Source organism: Urocampus carinirostris, chromosome 11 (genome assembly GCF_059441175.1).
Source record: "Urocampus carinirostris isolate Australia breed hairy pipefish chromosome 11, RoL_Ucar_1.0, whole genome shotgun sequence".
NCBI classification, from domain to species: domain Eukaryota; kingdom Metazoa; phylum Chordata; class Actinopteri; order Syngnathiformes; family Syngnathidae; genus Urocampus; species Urocampus carinirostris.
In genome coordinates, this window is record NC_142359.1 from 4,338,195 (window position 1) to 4,358,463 (window position 20,269).

At 43.3% G+C, this 20,269-nt stretch overlaps 1 protein-coding gene across 4 annotated transcripts in view; it reads right to left on the minus strand.

Moving 5' to 3' along the window:
• Nucleotides 1-792: 792 nt before the first annotated feature.
• The window catches only part of nat16 (N-acetyltransferase 16), a 20,106-nt gene continuing 629 nt past the window's right edge, over nucleotides 793-20,269 (minus strand). Inside the window, exons 2-9 of one of the 4 annotated variants that reach the window (XM_088346673.1) lie at nucleotides 15,252-15,340; nucleotides 15,065-15,178; nucleotides 13,412-13,468; nucleotides 12,317-12,435; nucleotides 9,092-9,314; nucleotides 7,669-7,893; nucleotides 7,269-7,600; nucleotides 793-7,197 (exon numbers count right to left, since the gene is read on the minus strand). In XM_088346673.1, coding sequence (XP_088202799.1) covers nucleotides 6,969-7,197; nucleotides 7,269-7,600; nucleotides 7,669-7,893; nucleotides 9,092-9,307 — 1,002 coding nt within the window. In that variant the 5' untranslated portion in view covers nucleotides 9,308-9,314; nucleotides 12,317-12,435; nucleotides 13,412-13,468; nucleotides 15,065-15,178; nucleotides 15,252-15,340 and the 3' untranslated portion in view covers nucleotides 793-6,968. The remainder of the gene's footprint in view (nucleotides 7,198-7,268; nucleotides 7,601-7,668; nucleotides 7,894-9,091; nucleotides 9,315-12,316; nucleotides 12,436-13,411; nucleotides 13,469-15,064; nucleotides 15,179-15,251; nucleotides 15,341-20,269) is intronic. The other 3 variants (XM_088346671.1, XM_088346675.1, XM_088346674.1) reach the window with 3 other exon arrangements.

Consider the following 20,269-nt stretch of genomic DNA (forward strand, 5'->3'; position numbering starts at 1 on the left):
CTTCCTGTCACTACACAACTACTACATGAAATCGATGTTTTTTAAGACCACATGTATTTCAAATTGACTCAATCAACCCCGCCAGTTGTTTTCAGATCAGAATGACTTACGGCGTTTTCATTCCGGTTCGGCCATTGCGACTTGATGAATGTATCCAAAGAAAATTCAAAACTATGTTGTAATGTCGGCCTACCAGCTCAGTAGCCTAGATGGTAAGGCGCCCGCTTTGAGACTGGGAGGTTCGGGTTCGCGCCCCGGCCGAGTCATTCCTAAGACTTAAAAAGTGGTCGGCGGCGCCCTCTGTTGGCTGCGGCTGCATCGGCTCGCTACAACGGGTCAGGTGCAATCGACATTTCGTTCTGTGTACATTGTTACACAGAATGACAATACAAGGAAATTATTATTATTATTATTACTGCTCTGCTTTCGCTTTGTTCAAGTGTGATCGGAATGATGCATGATGGGAAATCCCCAGGCGGCAGACGCATGCTCACAGTAGCATCAAACCGGATTGCTTCGTTTGCAACGAAAAAAACCATACCGAGATAGAGGCTACCGCGGCGAACTCGTTTGACTCGATTGATTTGCCGTTTGGTGATAGTGTATACCGGATGGTACTCATAATTGATAAATTTGCGTTTTTTGGTACACATTTTATTGTACGTTATACACGTCTTAAAATGCATAATAAACGTACTTTGTACGCCAAAAACGAACAGGTTGACAGGTATGCACTCACCGAAGCTTGAACAGTACCATCATCAAATTGGTTTCAGTAAAAACAAAACAAAGTTGTGCTGTGTACTAAAAAGGATCCGTCAAGGTTTATTTCAAGACAGGGACTTTGTCATATGAACCAAAACCCAATTATAGGTCCATTAATCTATCAAAAATACATGACTATATCGAACTATGGGTGATGGTTGACTTGAGCATTGAGCCATGAAGAAATCGATGCTGGTGCGGTCGTCGGACGTCATCTTTAAATCAAAACACTGACACATGAGTCATCTATATAGACACGGAAATAAGGAGTGACGCTTGGTTCGTGGCCACAGTCCTTCCAAAAGCACACATTTTTCAGGGTATGATCCACATCGACACGACAGGAGTACACAACGGACACGAAGTTCAAAACAGTGGTTACAAACGCCATGTTCTTTTACAGTACGTTCTTGTTAAAAATGTGCTTCCAAAAATAGAATGTATCATTTTTTTTGTATGATGTACAATTGCAAAATCCTCATTTTGTTTATTTCTAGGACTAGTGTACACTGCTGCAGTTCGAAAACCAGGAGTTGAAAGTGAGGAAACTACTCCAATGTCATACCTGTCAACCTCCACGGCTCGATGCCCTCACAAAATCCAAAATAATCTTACACCATATTTTTTTTCAAACGTGTTTATGTTTAACATGTTATATTCTACATGTGTTTCGTTATATCATATATATTGTTAATTAACATTTTGTTGTGAGATCCTTAGTTGCTCGACATGATTGAGGTTTATTCTAAAAAAGTTCAAAAATGAAGTCGCTTGGACGTTCACCGTAGAAGGAAAAAATACATGCCAATAGAATTAAGTAGAATAATACATTTTCTTATTCAAATTATGAATTCATTTTCTGCATTCAATTATTGTTGGTAATCTACTGATTAAAGGGATAACCACAAACCTGTCTTTTTTCATTTTCTCCTTTTATACTTCCTTTTTTTCTTAACTTCTTTATACGACATAATAACTCGTAATATAATGCATCAAAGCAAGTGAGCCGTTGGAGAGCCGGCTCTCTTTATGAGTCGAGCCGAAAAAGCCGGTTCTCTAAAAAGAGACGGACTTCCTTTCACTACATCAAACCGCTCGCTTCATTTGCAACGAAAAAAACCATACCGAGATAGAGGCTACCACTGCCAACTCGTTTGACTTGATTGATTTGCCGTTTTGTGATCGTCGGTGTCTACCGGATGGTACCCATCATTGACAAATTTGCAATTTTTCGTACAGATTTTCTTGTACGTCGTACACGTCTTAAAATGCATAATAAGCATACTTTGTACGGCAAAAACGTACAGGTTGACAGGTATGATAATGCATCAAAGCAAGTGAGCCGTATGAGAGCCGGCTCTCTTTAATGAGTCGAGCCGAATAAGCCGGTTCTCTAAAAAGAGACGGACTTCCTTTCACTACACAACTACCGTAGAATGATGCATGATGGGAAATCCCCAGGCGGCAACCGCATCCGCACAGTAGCATCAAACCGCTCGCTTTGTTTGCAACGAAAAAAAACGATACCGAGATAGAGGCTACCGCGGCGAACTCGTTTGACTTGATTGATTTGCCGTTTCGTGATAGTCGGGGTACACCGGATGGTACCCGTAATTGATAAATTTGCGTTTTTCCGTACAGATTTTCTCGTACGTCGTATACGTCTTAAAACGCATAATAAACGTACTTTGTACGGCAAAAATCTACAGGTTGACAGGTATGCAATGTTCTTGCCACAGACTACTAAAGTGCATGACAACGCAATGGCTTGGATAAACAAACATACACAGGAGTCTCATAACCAGCATGTCGTTATTAAATCGAGCTAAGTGCCCTTGAGTTGAAATATTAGGATACAATTTTTGAAAAATAGTGTGGCACATCCTCACAATCAAGACAATCAAAATAAATACATACAATTCAAACTGCAAGCATCAGAGAATTAAAGAATCAGTGTCCCTATATCACATTTGAGAATTTCAAAAATATTACTTTCAATCTTATAATAAAAAGCATGGAATGGAAGGGAATACTGTTATCATACTGCAGGGCTATGCAAATACAAAATCAAGTAATGTAACTTTGTAAGCTTCTTAAAATATTTAAATCACTTATGAGCTATTATTGTCATGACAACTGCCTCGGATGCTGATTGGCTGCTTGTCTCTTTTTAAACCCCCTTCCTGTCACCCGTTGTCAGTCCGTCTGCCAACCTCAGCTCACGCTAGGCAAGCCCTTTCGACCCTGACTCTCGCCTGTCCTGATTCCTGTTTGATTCTTGGCTCCGACCCCTTTTCTGATCTTGACTACGTTTTTGCTCCCCCGTCCCGGCCATCAATCTGTCTTTCCCCGCTCTCGACACTGACATCGCTCGCCACGGAAATACCACTTCCGCGTCTGAGTAACCTGTTCCCCACGATCACCGATCTACAGATCATGTATACTCCCCTTTCTCTTCTTCCTAATAAAAGTAAGAGAAACGCACGCAAGTGGGTCCTGTCTTCTTTCCAGTCCTGACAATTACTGGCACAAACTTCAGCTCATTTAACGGCCTTTTAGGGACATTTATAGGTAAAACTGAAACCTTTTTGAGGGTTAACTGTCATGTCCAGCATGGTCGCCGTGGCGACCGGCTGGCCCCGCCCCCTGGGCACCGGCTGGAGCAGATCGTCTAATTTGCGTGTGGGCTTCTTAAGGGTGGGTTGTGGGTATTGCAGGTTGCTGGTTCATTGCATTTTCTGTTCTGTTTTGCTCTGTCCTGTTTTGTTTGATTCGGAGGAAACCTGTGTTTGCACGTTTTGAGTAAAAGCCTGTTTTGTGAGTATCCCTAGTCTGAGTTCCTGTTTGTCTGTAAGCCTGTTTTTGTTTTGTCCCCGAGTGTTGAACGACTTTTATTTCCTTAATAAAAGTATCTGGTCGTTACGCGATTGAGTTCATCCTTCCTGCCTCCTGCCTCCGATCTGGTTCGGTCTCGTGACAGTTAACTTCATGGGTTTCATTTTCAATTGGAGATTCAAATTCGAACAGTGCATAACCTCTGCCCGCATCCTTTGAATTCGATTCAATATTCGTGGGTACAACAAGCCAGACCATTTATAGGTTAGTTCTGGGTCACGTTAGGTCCCTAGGATTCTGATTGAACAAAATTGCAGTCGTATGTTTTATAATTTGTCCTAGACTTGTAACGGTTGCCATTGCGCCCTATTGGCCCCACCCGTGTGGCACCAGCTGCAGCTTGCTGACAGATTGGCTCCCAGTCAGTATTTAAACTCTGTCCTGTCAGTCCCCTTCTGTCGGTCCGTCTGCAAATCTCTGTTTTTACACAGCAAGCCCCTTTTCGCCTGTCCCGTTTTTTGCTCCTGTTTGTCTCCCGCTACGCTCTGTTTTGATCTCGACTTGGTCTGCTCTCCCGTCCCAAATTACGACCGGTTTTGATCTCGACCACGTCTGTTCTCCCGTCCCGAATAACGATCCGTTTTTGATCTCGACCACGTCTACTCTCCTCTCCTGGCTTTCGACTTGTTTCCGATCCCGACCACGTTTTTGCTCTTCTATCCCGGCTACTGACGCGTTTTTTCTGTTCCCACTTCCGCGTTCAGAGCGACCTGCTCCCCGCGCCCAGCGATCACCGGATCCTGTGTGCAATCTTTTCCCTTCTTCCCAATAAAACTGAGAGAGACGTAGCGCAAGTGGGTCCTGTCTCTGTTCTGGTCCTGACACCCTATACATCTTTTAAATTCAATTTTCCCAGGGACCACAAGCCAGGCCATTTATAGGTTAGTTCTGGGTCACGTTAGGTCGCTAGGACTCAGATTGAACAAAAAACAGTCGTGTATGTTTTATAATTTGCCCTAGACTAGTCCAATGAGTTAGCAAGCTTACTAGTTAAGAAATACTAAAAAATGGAAACTACTTATTTGCAATATGACTGAGGTCCTGTCTCTTAACACTATGTCTTATGTTTCTAATCAAGTACAGTGGAACCTCGGTTTTCGAACGCCTCTCAGTTCGAACAAATCGGAGTCCGACCAAAAATTTCCAGAAATTCTTGCTTCGCTGTTCGGTCAAAAAAATCGGAGTTCGAACGCCGGTAATGCGTGAGTGCGTACGTTCATGTTAGCGTAATCTTTCGTACGGAAGATTACTATAACGCAAACGTACGATTAGCCTGGGTTAGCTTTATGTTTACGTTAAACATTCAAGGTAAACATTCAAGGTGTTGGAACGGATTAAAACAATTTACATTATTTTTAATGGGAAAAATGATTTCGGTGATCGAACAAATCAGTTTTCGAACAGGGTTCTGGAACGGATTATGGTCGAGAACTGAGGTTCCACTGTATTCGCTTTAATCATACTATTAACATTTCTTCAGTACCTAAACATCAATTTTGTTGCCAGGATTGTCTGCAAAACAACCCACATGAGGTATTAATAACTTTAAAATTCTCCATTCCACTTGGCAAAACAAGTATTTGTAACATTATTCGTGTTATGTATATATTTACAGTTAAGAGCAATTAAGAAACAAATAATCAAATACATTTTGATCCCAGTTCCTGGACGCAGAATTTAAAGTGCCTTAGGAGTCGTGCATACTCATAAGCAGGGTTGGGTAGGGTTACTTTAACTGGATTACTTTCAATTACTTTTGGATTACCGTATTTTCCGCACTATAAGGCGCACCTAAAAGCCTTTATTTTTTTCAAAAGCTGACCATGCGCCTTATAATACAGTGCGCCTTATATATGGATCAACATCAAGTCGCAAAGTCTTCCAACTAACTTGCAGCCGCCGACTAGATTTTCCCTCGAACGCCAAGTAGTACACGGTGTATGCTGGGATTTATTTACCGGCGTTTCATTGGCTAACCAATGTGTCAATCATCATTTGAATCGATCACTATTGGCTAAAGTTATTCGGAGGTCAAGGGGCGGATCCTTTTTATCATTTACAGGCTGGCATTGGCTTGAACGGCAAAACAAAGCCTGCAATTGGCCAAAAAAGATGAATGTGTATAGCACGTGGTTGACGGCATACAGAAAGCATTTTTTACTATACTGTATTTGTAAATATTTTATTCTCCTGGATTTACTACACTCACGGATATAAGAGGACCACGGCTGCACATTATTATGAACACAACGCCTTCGGTGAGCTACTCCGGCTATATATAATCCCTGTATCTTGTTTCAGACTGAACTCGATGTTTCTGTGATAAGCGGTGCAGATAATGGATGGAATGGAGTGTCTATTTTTAAATTCAACTCAATTCCAAGTGTTTATTGTCATATGCACAGTAAAGTTGCGAGCTAAAAGAAAATAGAAACTAAGGAATGGTTGGCATTTCTTGAATCCCAAGACGTTAACCTTCCGAATGATGGAACGATGCATTTGAGTGACATCATACGGACACCGCATCCGCTCGTGTTCTCGACACGTATTTGCGTCTTTGCAAGCTTTGGGAATGTTAAGGGGGTAATAAGTTGGACTGAACTATCTGACTGTTTTGTCGACGTTCCCATTGTAGCGCCTTATAATCCGGTGCGCCTTATGTATGTCAAAAATAGGACCAAAAACTATTTTTTCGGGGTGCGCCCTATAACCCGGTGCGCCTTATAGTGCGGAAAATACGGTACTCCAATACCAATAAAAGACAAAAGAAACTTAATATGAATAGAATGATAAACAGGTGGTAAGATTTCTCTCCTGGCTTTGATCTCTTTGATCTCCGGCAAAACTAACATTAAATGCGACAGAAACAAAATGAAAATAAATCCAAACAGCTTTCCAACATCATTTTTGCCGTTCCATGTGTTCTGTTACTCCCCAAGCCTGCACAAAATTTAGTCATTTTATTCCTATTTAGTTTCTTTTGTCTTTTATTAGCATATTTGGTATTGGAGTCATCCAAAAGTAATTGAAAGTAATCCAGTTAAAGTAACCCTACCCAACCCTGCTCATAAGCTGATCCACTGATTTGGAAATGACTCGACCTGAATAAGAGCTCATGGGGATGGCCGTGAGACTGCATCTAGGACATGATGCCCCAAAAAACAAATGATTTAGTCTTTGCTTGCTCTTGAAAGAAAAAAAAACAAATACTGCTTATGGAATGGGTGTAGAATTGCTGTAGTAGCTGGTTTGGATTCCATCCTGTGGACACCACAACCCAGCGGTGTCTCCTCACTCGTCCATCTGGACTACAGGACATCAGACTCCACCACGCACTGCTCTGTGTACTCCTTGACCAGCTCCAGGCTCAGAGCTTTGCGGCAAAAATCTGCCATGGGCTTCCACAGGGGCGGGTCCAGGAACATCTGGCACATGATGTGACCCTTCAAGGTGGCTGTGTGGCGCTCCAGGTGGCTCAGGAACTGCTGGCGGACCAGATCCAGATCTTTGCCGAACATGTCGATGTTCAAGTAGTACCTGTTGGAGAACGGAGGAGTCATCAGTGGACTTCAGCATGGATTTACCTGGGATCTTTCTCGGAAACCCACCAGTCTTCACCGAGGGGGACCCGGAACGGGAAGGTACACAGGCTTCCCACGCTGGGTTTTGATGTGTTGTCAACCATCCAGTCGATGTCCTTCTTCATCAAGATGGCCATGTTCCCGGGCATGGGCTTGAAGGGCTGCCAGTCTTGAATGATGGTGGCGTTTGGGAGGACCCCACGCATCAGGTCGCTTGTCATAAAAAGCCGACGTACGGCGCCGTGGTCCAGACGTATCGGAGAAGCCTTCGGGACGGAGGCGGAAGCGGGTCGCAGTTCGCCGTGGTTGGAAAGTCGGCACTTGAGGTCCTCGGCTCGGAAGCGCACCAGCAGTATGCCCTGCGGAGATCAAAGCGACGCTGTCCTCGAGGCGGGACGGACATCTTTGGGATCGGCAGCCGCCGTACCTGCTTGGTTATGACGCGATACTTCTGGAAGTCCTTGGGGCCCAGTTGATCGTCACGGGTGAGCCGGCTGACTTTCACCTCGGGGTATTTGGACTTGACTAGCTCCGAGCAAAAGCGCAGCAGGACCCCCGCCACGCCTTTGCCTCTTTCCTGGGGAGCGACACGAAGACCCTCCACCAGCATGGTCTCGCCTTCGTCGATCACGCACACCGATTCCAGGGCGATCTGGGAAACGACAAAAGCGTTCCCGATAAGAGAAGTGGTTACAGTCAATGTTCCCTCTAAGCTGCGCGAGTGCGCAATTGCGCACTACCCAGAGCTTTTCCGCGCACAAGAAAATCTAGCCGGCTCACAAAAATCAGGGCTCGAAATTGCTCATTAAGAAGCCGATTAAGTCAAAGTTACAGTGCATGAAGGTCAAAATACACTGGTTCCCCTGACGCTGTGTTCTAAATGCAGAATTTTGAAGTCAATGTCGAAGTAGAACGAAGTTGAGTAAAGTCAGTAGAGTTTTTCGAGAACCGGCTTCTTCGGCTCGGCTCACTAACAAGAACCGGCTCTTTCGGGTCCCAAACGGCTCTTCAGGTTGTTTTTGCTTCTTTAATCCCTACACGACCAAATATTATGTAAAATTGTGCACAAAATGATTTAAAGAAAGGGGGGAAATAGAACAAAAAATAGAAAAATACCAAAATGAAAAAGTAGTGAAAAGCTGGGAAAAAATGAAACAAAAGGAGAGAAAAAGAGAAAAAATAGCAGGAAAATTTTAGAAAAAAAGCCAGAAGAAAAGAAAGAAGCAAATAAAGGGAAAAAAGGTAATAGAGAACAAAAAAAGCAAGAAAAAAGTAACAGCTAGGAAAAAATAAACACAATGAGATTTTTTTAATAAAAGGAATTTAAAAAAAGGAGAAAAAAAACAGGGAAAAAGAAGAAAAGGTTTGCGTTGCATTCAAATAAATTCCAATTCTATCAAGTTAATCTTGTTGCCAACATTGTACTTCCACTAAAAATGTAATTAAATACAGTTCTGTATCGTGCAACCGACTAAAAATGTTAGTATTATGCAACAAAAGATACCAGGAAAAAAAGAAATGGAAATCTTGTGAAAGAATTGTAAAAACAAATGACGTTTGTAGGCCCTGCAACCTTTGCAATCGTACATGAGTCAATTCATTAAAAAGTACAAAATAATTTTGCATTGCCGGAAACTCAGCAAAATGCAACTTGATGTCAAGTTTTGGACATATTTGATAATGATTTAGTTGCCGCACTTGGGATTGCCGTTGCTCACTGTTGTTTCAAGCGTTGCTCACCGACTTTGTGTGAACGCTCAGACCCGTAAGGAAAATTACAGGGACTATTGGTTACAGTACACCCAGTTTCTCATGACTTTAGCGAGGAAGGTCGGACATTGAACACCTACCACTTTTCCTTGTTTGCGTGCCAGAATGACCGTGCGGTTGGTTTCCTGCAACCAGCTGCTGTACCTGGTGGGCAGGTAATCCAAGCCTCCATAGATATCCTGACTCATGGCCATGATGTCGTCAAAGTCCTCTTCGGTCGCCACTGTGAACTGAAGGCCGGCCTGGGACAAGGACTCGGGCAGTTGTGACACGCTCAAGCTGCTGTCGATCTTCATGGTGAAACTACGATGAGACAGCGAGGAAGGGAAGAAAAACTTGCGTTGGATTGAAAGTGCTAAAGTGGCGACGGAAAAACAACAAAAACGTGACCAGACGCAACGGTAAGCAAAGACGAAGATCGCCATAGTGGTGAAAAAAAGGCAACAAAACAGACACAAGCGTTTTTTTTTTAATGGGATTAAAATACACCACGTGACACATTTGTCCGAATACACAATCTTTGTAACTTCACATCCAATTGGGTTGTTTTGTACAGTACGTGTTCTGGGTGAGAGGAACGTGAGAGGGTTGCAAAAGCTTCTCCTGAGGGAGCATTCCATTTTTTTGTTCGTACCAACACATTTACAAAAAGAGAGGCCCGTTGTGCAAAGACAACGGCGGTAATTCAGTCCGTTCCTCTTTTCAGAGGAGGAGAAATCGGAGGATCCAATGAATGCCTGAGAAGAGAGTGCTAGTGAAAAGAAAGATGTTCAAGAAAAGTGGCACAACGACCCGGTTTTTTTCGGAAGGGATGTCCAAACTTTTTGGTCCGATGGCAACATGCAGGAACATGAAGATACTTGGATTCAATTTTTGTTGTTTTTCTAGGAGTATTCCCATTACTTCCCCCTTCCCTCCATTTTGTCCCATACTCTAGCAAAGCGAAGAATGTCCCATTCCTCTACAAGCAAAGAGAGACGAGGAAAAATACTTAACACAAGTAACTTTTATGAAGCTAGGTCAGGAGCAGTGTTCCCCCTAAGCTGCACGCGTGCGCAATTGCGCACTGCTCGCACATTCTCAGCGCACAAGAAAATCGAGCCAGCGCACAAAAATCAGGGCTCAAAATTACTTATTAAGAAGCGACTTAAGTCAAAGTTACAGTGCATGAAGGTCAAAATACACGGGTTCCCCTGACGTTGTGTCCTAAATGCGGTATTTTGAAGTCGAGTCAAAGTGGATCGAAGTTGAGGAAAGTTAGTAGAGAACCGGCTTCTTCGGCTCGGCTCACCAAAAGGATCCGGCTCTTTCGGGTCCTAAACGGCTCTTCAGGTTGTTTTTGCTTCTTTCATCCCTACACGACCAAATATTATGTAAAATGTTGCACAATTCGACTTAAAGGAAGGGGGGAATAGAACAAAAAAGAAAAAAATACCAAAATGAAAAAGTAGTGGAATACTCGTCTGGCGGTAAACATTTCTTTTTCAAGTTAAACATGACTGTTTATTGTTGTTCACAGTTTCAGTGTTACTGTTTTCACATAAGTGAGTTTTGAAAAAGAAAGAAAAGGACAGCTGTCATGATTACCGATGTGATGCACTTGTGCCCGCAACTGCCTTGGACTCTGATTGGCTCCCTGTCCCTATTTAAACCTACTCGTTTCAGTCACCTATTGTCAGTCCGTCTGCGAACCTCAGTTAAGACTAGGCAAGCCTTTTTTCTCCCTCCTGTTTTTTGCTCCCGTCAGTCCCCTGGCTTCGACCCGTTTTTGATCCTGACCATGTCTACTCTCTTGTCCCGGCTTTTGACCTCTTTTTGTCCCCGACCATGTCTACTCTCCTTTCCTTGCTTACGACTGTCACAGTTGCCAGGACGCCCAATTGGCCCCGCCCATGGACACCAGCTGAAACTCGTTGACAGATTGCTCCCCGTGACTACTTAAAAGCTGTCTTGTGAGTTGTTGTTTGTTGAAGCGTCTGCAAAACTCCTGCGACACATCAAGCCCTGAGAATTTTCATTTTTTCCTGTGTTTTGCTCCTGTTTTGTTCTCGCACCGATCTGTTTGATTTTGACCACTTCCTCGTTCCGAGCAATCTACTTCCGTGACCAACCATCCCCAGATCGAGTGTGCGCTCATTTCTCTTCTCCCCAATAAACTCTGAGTACCGTTACGCGAATGGGTTCTGCTTCCTCTCCCTGCCCTGACAGCGACCCGCTTCTGACCCTGACCACGTTTTTGCTCTCCTGTCCTGGCTACAGACTTGTTTTCCGCTCCCGACACCGCCATCAATCGCCACGGAAGATACACTTCTGCGTTCAGAGCGACCTGCTTCCCGCGCCTAGCGAACACCGGATCGTAGCCCGTCCTCTTTCCTTTAATAAAACTTGTGAGAAACGTAACGCAATTTGGTCCTGTTTCCGTTCTTGTCCTGACAACAGCAGTGAACAATTTCCGCCTACGTAAAGTCACAATGAGCGCGAAGTGATTTTTTGGTTTTAGCTTTTAATACATTCTCAATTATGGGCAGCACGGCGGCGCAGTGGTTAGCGCGTGTGCGGCACAGTTCTGAGGTCATGGGTTCAAATCCAGCTACCAGCCTTCCTGTGCGGAGTTTGTATGTTCTCCCCGTGCTTGCGTGGGTTTCCTCCGGGCACTCCGGTTTCCTCCCACATTCCAAAAACATGCATTTCAGGTGAATTGGCCGGTCCAAATTGTCCCTACGTGTGAATGAGCGAGCGAGTTGTCTGTCCCTGTGTGCCCTGCGATTGGCTGGCAACCAGTTCAGGGTGTCCCCTGCCCACTGCCCGATGCTTGCTGGGATGGGCTCCAGCACCCCCGCGACCCTACTGAGGATAAGCGGTGTAGCTAATGAGATGAGATGAGATGAGACATTCTCAATTATTAGAGGAAACATTTTTCTCCCCTAATCAGAGAATTGGAGAGGAAGGAGAAAGGTAAACAAGATGAAGTGGATGTAAGAAAGGGGAAGTAATGGGATTAGACCCTAATTCACCAAGCAGTTGTTTTTCCCCCCCAAACAGAATAAATACAATTTAAAACATATTTACGAGTAAATGACATTTTAGTCGCCCTGTCCCCTGACAAAAAGGCCAAAGTTTGGACACCCCTAAAATAGTGTAAAATCAATAAAAGTTTGTTATGCTTCATATTTTCATGATTTATTTAAGATTTTCTATAGATTGAGTTGATTTTAGGTCTTAAATACATATCTACACACTGATATGAGCTACATATGCGTTATTCGTGAATTCCGAAGCACAAAATTAAATGAGAAGGAACACACCGTGTTCAGGGTGAGATTATCCTGTCGGACGGTTCACCGAAAAGGGGTTCATGGTCGATTCCTCCGAAGGTTCCGCTCTGTCGCTAACACTTGTTAGCACAAAACTCTGTCATGCAGCCCTAAATTTGGAACAAGAAGAGCGAGAGCTGAATATGAATAAGCAGTGCCGGAAGTTGGAAAAAATGGCGGATATTATCAATCAGGTCTCTCCTAACTTGTTAATTGCCATAACGTATAAGTATGTTTTCAGAAGCATTTTCCCTGAGTGTCAAAATATATATATTTTTTTTGTTCTTAAATAAATTACAAAGGGTTTGGTACAGCTCATCAGTAAGTATCAAACCTTTGGGAATGACTTCAGCATGAGAAATCACAATGAGATGGCAGGAGTAGCTTGGATTAGCTCTTTGTCTACACATCGAGGAAGCCCCCACTTCCTAGTGTTACTTCCTGTATCCAGCAATTAAATTGTGTAGGAGGCCCCATATGGCAACTATGCATAATGAGGCGGTGTAGTAAGAGAAGTGAATATATTGTCATGTCCAGCATGGTCGCCATGACAACCAGCTGGCCCCGCCCCTTGGCACCGGCTGTAACAGATTGTCTAAACTGCGTGTGTGCTTCTTAAGGGCGGGTTTTGGGGACTGCCGATTGTTCTGTTCTGTTTTGCTCTGTTCTGTTTTGTTTGACTCAAGGAAGACCTGTCATGCCCGTTTGTCTGAGTTAGTAACTTTAAGCCTGTTTTGTGAGCATTACCTAGTCTGAATTTCTCATTGCCCGTAAGTCTGTTTTTGTTTTGGTTTTGTCCCTGCGTGTTGGACGACTTTTATTTCCTAAATAAAAGTAACTGATCGTTATGCAATTGAGTTCACCCTTCCTGCCTCCCCGGTCCGGTTCCGTGACATATATGGATAAGTACAGATAGAGCTTTTGCTTGGAGAGGGATGACGTTTCGAGCATATCTGCAGGAACGCGAGCACTGTGGTGATTGAAATTGTGCATCTGGATCACGTGATTTATAAAACTGTTCTTCTGATGCATAGATAACCCAAATTTGCGAGGAGCAGGACTAAAGTTTAGGTGGATGCTCCTAACCTGCATCAATTGGAGGAATCACAAGGATCCATATTTAGGCAGTGCCAAGCCCGATTCCTGATGAGAAAAAAACAAACAATGTAAACCAAATGGTGTATGGTTTCTGTGGATCTCTGATCGGATGATATAATATATAATAACAAGCTATTATGACCCGGCGGAAGATTGGTTTTGGCTGCTTGGAGTGGTCGGTGGTCTGAAGCTGCAGTACCCAATTTGGCCACCAAGGGGCGATAGTTACTGTCTTAAATAATCTTATATTATTGTTGGTATTTTATCAGTTCATCCACATGCAAGGTTACAGTAAATTAAAAATCCACAACTTCTTAAATGTAATTAAAATAAAAATACAAAGAAAGGGGGAGCTTTTATAGACACTGCCCTACTTACGAACAAGATTCGTAGATGAAGTGGATGTAAGAAAGGGGAAGTAATGGGATTAGACCCTAATCCACCAAGCAAGTTAAATTTGTTGGTAAATTGGTTCAGTGCTATTTTGTATGTTTAAGGTTTGTATAAGTAACCTGTATTGTTTTGTACAAAAAAATAAACATTTCATAAAAGAATATGCTCTATAAAGATGAATAGAGTTAAGTTTAACTTACTTTTGGAAGATGAGCTTCAAAAGTTAGTCGACTTCCTCCTTCGTGATAAAAAGTAGCCGAAAAAGCGATCCAGCCATTTTCTCAACCGCATCAAGCTTTCTTATTCCACTTTCATTTAAAAAGAAACGTCTCGCCTCTTCTTTACTCTTTACACCAACCATATTAATGAGATGAACATGATATTAGCTCAGTAGCCTAGATGGTAAGGCGCCCGCTTTGAGACTGGGAGGTCGGTGGTTCGCGCCCCGGCCGAGTCATTCCTAAGACTTAAAAAGTGGTCGGCGGCGCCCTCTGTTGGCTGCGGCTGCATCGGCTCGCTACAACGGGTCAGGTGCAATCGACATTTCGTTCTGTGTACATTGTTACACAGAATGACAATACAAGGAAATTATTATTATTATTATTATTATTATTAAACGATAAAAATGTCAAAGTTCTTAGTGTGCTGGAAATACAGGATTGTCACGGTTGCCATGGCGCCCAATTGAGCCCGCCTGCGTGGCGCCAGCTGCAGCTTGTTGACAGATTGGCTCCCTGTCAGTATTTAAACTCTGTCCTGTCAGTCCCCTTTTGTCGGTCCATCTGCGAATCTCTGTTTTTACACGGCAAGCCCTGTTTCGCCTGTCCCGTTTTTTTGCTCTTGTTTGTCTCCCGCCACAATCTATTTTGATCTTGACCATGTCTGTTCTCCCGTCCCGAATAACGATCCATTTTTTACTTTGACCAGGTCCACTCTCCTCTCCTGGCTTTCGACTTGCTTCCGATCCTGACCACGTTTTTGCTCTTCTATCCTGGCTACTGACCTGTTTTTTTTCCGTTCCCGACACCCCTATTGCTTGGTAGTGGCGGAAAGAAGCATTATATTTTTTGACATCCCGAAAAAAATGTTCGTATCGTTTTTCGTAAATCGAATGGTTGTAAGTAGGGGAGCGTCTGTAATCTGTAAATATTTTTGGAGTTGCATTCAATTTTTCTTTCGACAGTTTTTTTTTTTTTTTTTTACTATTTTCGCTCTTACATGTTTCACCTTAAGTACTCATTACGTTACCTAACAACACACAAAGGTCCACTGTACTCAAATATTTTCCGGGGCTTTCCCAAACCCAAGATGTATTTCTCGTTGATCTTTAGAACAGCGCCACCGCCTGGCCTGTTGCTCACACTGCAATATAAAATGACACGTTAGTCTTCACACACTTTGGAGCGAGATGTTTCATAAAAGTGGGCGGCCTTACCTGCTTTAGCCCACCGGTCGATCGCCTTCGCCACGCTGAAGTTCGGACGGTATGATTCATGTTTACGTCACGGGTATAAAAATGGAGATCTCGCAGATAAAAACAAAAATGATAATCTATTATCTAATATCACCTTGATTTTAGCTGATCTGCACCGGCTCCCTGTTAGCTTAAGATGTGATTTCAAGTTTCTGTTGGTCGTATACCAAATCATGCATGGACTTGCTCCCTCATATCCTTCTGATTTAATTTCCTCCTATGTTCCTGCTCGGAAAACCCTGGTCTACGAGTGATCCCAAGAGCCAAGAAGAAATCCGCACGTTCTCTGTTCTGGACCCGGTGTTGTGGAATGCTGTGTTCTCTAAGATTCGATGTGCAACCTCAGTGGAAGTGTTCAAATCTAAGCTTAAAACACACTTATATTCCATAGCTTATGAGTGATGTTGACCTCATACTCTTTGTCTTCTTGTCCTTGTGTCACGGTTGCCATGGCGCCCAATTGGCTCCGCCCATGTGGCGCCATTGACAGATTGGCTTTCCGTCTTTTTAAGCTCAGTGCTCTCATTTTCCATTTGTCAGTCCGTCAACGGACCTCTGCCCCACAAAACGTGGGTTCTGACTCGGTCCTGTTTTCCTGTTCGTATTTCCTGTCCGGTGTTGTTCCCGTTTATTTTGTCCTGTTAAATACCGGTTTCCTGTGTCGTTCCCGTCTTTTTTTGTCCTGTTTATTTCGATATCCTGTTTCATTTTCAATCCTGTCTGTCCCGTTGACCCTATCCGTCACAATTGTAAGCGATCTTGTCGGTCTCTGGCTTCCTATCATTCCACGTTAGACTGCTGCATAACTGCACGACTCCCCATTTCCCATAAAATAAAAGGCTTGTGTGAGAACGTCACGCATTTGGGTCCTGTTCCGGTTCTTGACAAGAAGAGCGTGTATTTGGGAAAGGGGCGGAATTATCGATGATCCAGTGGTTGAGTGAAGTAATCCTGTGTTGTTTAATTAAAGATTTGAAAAAATTGTTCCAGCACTTCTCATTGCGAAATATCAACAGGAAACAGGACTGAGTCAAAACCTACGTATTGCGGGGCAGAGGTTCATTGACGGACTGACAAAGGAAAAGTGAGAGCACTGAGCTTAAATAGACAGAAAGCCAATCTCTCAACAAGCCGCAGCTGGCACCACACGGGCAGGGCCAATTGGACCCCATGGCAACCGTCACATGTTTGTTGTTTTGACTATAGCATCGTTGTCGATATCGGCTAATTATGTTGATGTTCTTTGATATCCACATCCTTTAGGTCGGATCCGTTTTTTTGTAACTATGAACATTTAATAAAAAGAGAGGGCTTGGTGGAGAGCTTTGAGAAAGAATGGAATGTTCTTATCTGAGAGCCTTCTACTGGGTGCTCCCTGCAAGTTCAATATACATAGATTTCTTCTCTTCTTATCTTGAGTGTCTACTAAAGTTTAAACTTGACATTAGCAAGAAAGATTTGACAAAGGAGCAGACTTCTACTGTCATGGTTGCCATGGCGCCCAATTGGCCGCGCCTGTGTGTGACATGGTTGCCATGGTGCCCAATTGGCCCCGCCCCTGTGGCGCCAGCTGCGGCTTGTTGAGAGATTGGCTTTCTGTCTATACTAAGCTCAGCTCTTTCTTGCTTTTTTGTCAGCCCGTCAAACGAACTTCTGCCCCACAAGACATGGGTTCTAACTCGGTCCTGTTTTCCTGTTGGTATTTCCAGTCCGGTATTGTTCCGGTTTATTTTTGTCCTGTTCAATTTCAGGTTCCAGTATTTTTTCCGTCTGTTTTTGTCCTGTTTATTATCCGCACGTTCTCCGTTCTGGCCCCGGTGTTGTGGAATGCTGTGTTCTCTAAGATTCAATCTACAACCTCAGTGGAAGGGTTCAAATCTAAGCTTAAAACACACTCATATTCCATAGCTTATGAGTGACGTATACTCTTTGTCTTCTTGTCCTTGTGTCACGGTTGCCACGGCGCCCAATTGGCCCCGCCCGTGTGGCGCCATTGACAGATTGGCTTTCCGTCTTTTTAAGCTCAGTGCTCTCATTTTTCCTTTGTCAGTCTGTCAAACAACCTCTGCCCCGCAAAACGTGGATTCTGACTCGGTCCTGTTTTCCTGTTGGTATTTCCTGTCCGGTATGGTTTATTTTGTCCTGTTAATATCTGTTTTCTGTGTAGTTCCCGTCTTTTTTTGTCCTGTTTATTATTCTCTCCAGTTTTCGTTCCCGTCTAGTTTGTACTGTTTATTTTGATAACCTGTTTCATCATCAGTCCTGTCTGTCCCGTCCTGTCCGGTATCGACCCCATCTGTCCGATATCTGCTCGGGCAATTGGGTCGGATCCGTTTTTTTGTCATCTCATCTCATCTCATCAGCCGTACCGCTTATCCTCATTAGGGTCGCGGGGGGGCTGGAGCCCATTCCAGCCATCTCCGGGCAGTGGGCAGGGGACACCCTGAACTGGTTCCCAGCCAATCGCAGGGCACACAGGGACAGACAACTCATTCGCTCATTCACACTTAGGGACAATTTGGACCGGCTAATTCACCTGAAATGCATGTCTTTGGAATGTGGGAGGAAACCGGAGTGCCCGGAGGAAACCCACGCAAGCACGGGGAGAACATACAAACTCCGCACAGAAAGTCTGGAGCTGGATTTGAACCCACGACAGGTTCCCATGACATGAACTGTGCCGCACAAGCGCTAACCACTGCGCCGCCGTGCTGCCCCGTTTTTTTGTAACTAGGAAAATTTAATAAAAAGAGAGGGCTTGGTGGAGAGCTTTGAGAAAGGTCCTGTTTTCCTGTTGGTATTTCCTGTCCGATATTGCTCCCGTTTTGTCCTGTTAAATATCTGTTTTCTGTGTCGTTCCCGTCTTTTTTTGTCCTGTTCATTATTCTCTCCAGTTTTCGTTCCCGTCTAGTTTGTACTGTTTATTTTGATAACCTGTTTCATCATCAGTCCTGTCTGTCCCGTCCTGTCCGGTATCGACCCCATCTGTCCGATATCTGCTCGGGCAATTGGAATCAATCTTGTTGGTCTCTGGCTTCCTGTCTTTCCACGCCTAACGTGCATGACTCCCGTAAAATAAAAGGCTTGTGTGAGTAATGTCACGCCTTTGGGTCTTGATCCTGTTCTGGTTCTTGACACTGTCGGGTTAGCTGATTTTTCACCTGAAAATGTCTTCCGTTTCGGAACTGAGGTCAGGACCGTTACACAGCAGTTACGTGATGAAAACTGGAAAATGCTTTGTTTGAGAAAGGCCGGCTTCATGTTGTGCTTGCCTCGAACCCCTTCCCCGTGATTAACGCACTCTTTCAATCGCAAATACCAAAGTGTCAAAAGGCATCAGCTCACACAGTGGCGCTTCTCCACTAAATTACTCCCTGGGGGAGACCACCTCCAGCTGCAACCAGGGGGCGCTCATTTGACAAGAGGCAACAGTGTTCATTTTACCTCTGAAAGTGCTCAAAAATCTATGGGTCCCAACAGAGATATATGGCTCCCCAAAATTTAGTGTTATCGAGGTTGAAATTGTAAATCGGTGACAAATATATGGTAAAAATCTATATATTCATTCAGTTTTAATCATCAAATTATTACCGTAAATTCCGGACTATAAGCTGCTACTTTTTTCCCTAACTTTCAACCCTGCGGCTTATTCAGTGATGCGCCAATTTATGTCATTTTTCTAACGGCCGCTAGCGGCGCTCGAGTGTTGCTACCATTAACTGCCCTGTCGAAGCTATATTAATATTATTAAAGATTTGAAAACTCTCGGTGTACCGTCTTTCTTTGTAAATAGGTGTAACCCGTGTATAATATGTATTTGCAACTGTATATTTTTGTAATGTATTTCTTTGTATTTATTTGAGACACTTATTCTGATATGTTTTGCACGTGGGAACGAAAAATGAGGGGCGGAACAAACGCGGGGTGCCGAGTTTAAGTGGGGACCGCTAAATGTGAGGGACAGACAAGGAAAGAAGAGGGGGTAAAAAGTCGGTTAAAGAAAAAGGAGTTGCGTGAGTAAATGTGTTCATCTGATAAATTTTTCCCACCCTTACCTTTGGAAATATACACTTTTTTCCTTGGATTACTTTAAACGGGACCTGGACTCTGCAGGTCTGCATCAAACCTTAAGTACCGGTATCATTTTCCATTAATTTCGCCGGCTGTGATTTTTGGACTGTGGACTTTAATGAAGGGCATTTATTTTCAATCGCAGGACTTGAAATCGGGTTTGGGTTAATTTTGTGTTTGTGTTACATGTTTAAATGTGGGCGCATGCGGCTTATATACAGGTGCGGCTTGTGTATGTACAAAATCAGTTTTCCTCTTAAAATGTGGTGGGTGCGGCTCATAATCTGGTGCGCTCTTTACGGTAATTCATTTTCTGCATCAAATTATTGTTGGTAATATACCGATTAAAGCGGTAACCACAAACCTGTCTTTTTTTCATTTTCTCCAAAATTACAAAATTTTGTGCAGGCTTGGGGAGTGACGGAACACATGGAAAATGATGTTGGCAAGCTGTTTGGATTTATTCTCATTTTGTTTCTGTTGCATTTTATGTTCGTTTTGCCGGAGATCATAGAGATCAAAGCCAGGAGAGAAAGCTTACCACGTGTTGTGAGTCGTCATTTTATTCATATTTAGTTTCTTTTGTCTTTTATTAGCATATTTGGTATTGGAGTAATCTAAAAGTCATTGAAAGTAATCAAATCAAAGTAACCCTACCCAACCCTGCAGTGAGAGTATGTTATGACGGAAGCCCCAGAGTGCCAAAAAGGAACATTTGATTCATAAAAACGGTCTTAAAACAAACATTTAGTTTATAATAAAACAGCATTTTAGAATAAAAAGCCTTTTGCAAAATATTCTAATTAAAAATGTAATCTAATTTTGCATATTAAAACACTTTAAGTGAAATTAAAACAATAATGGTGCTGGGTGCTTCGTACTCCGCATACTGAAGCTGAAATTGCCTC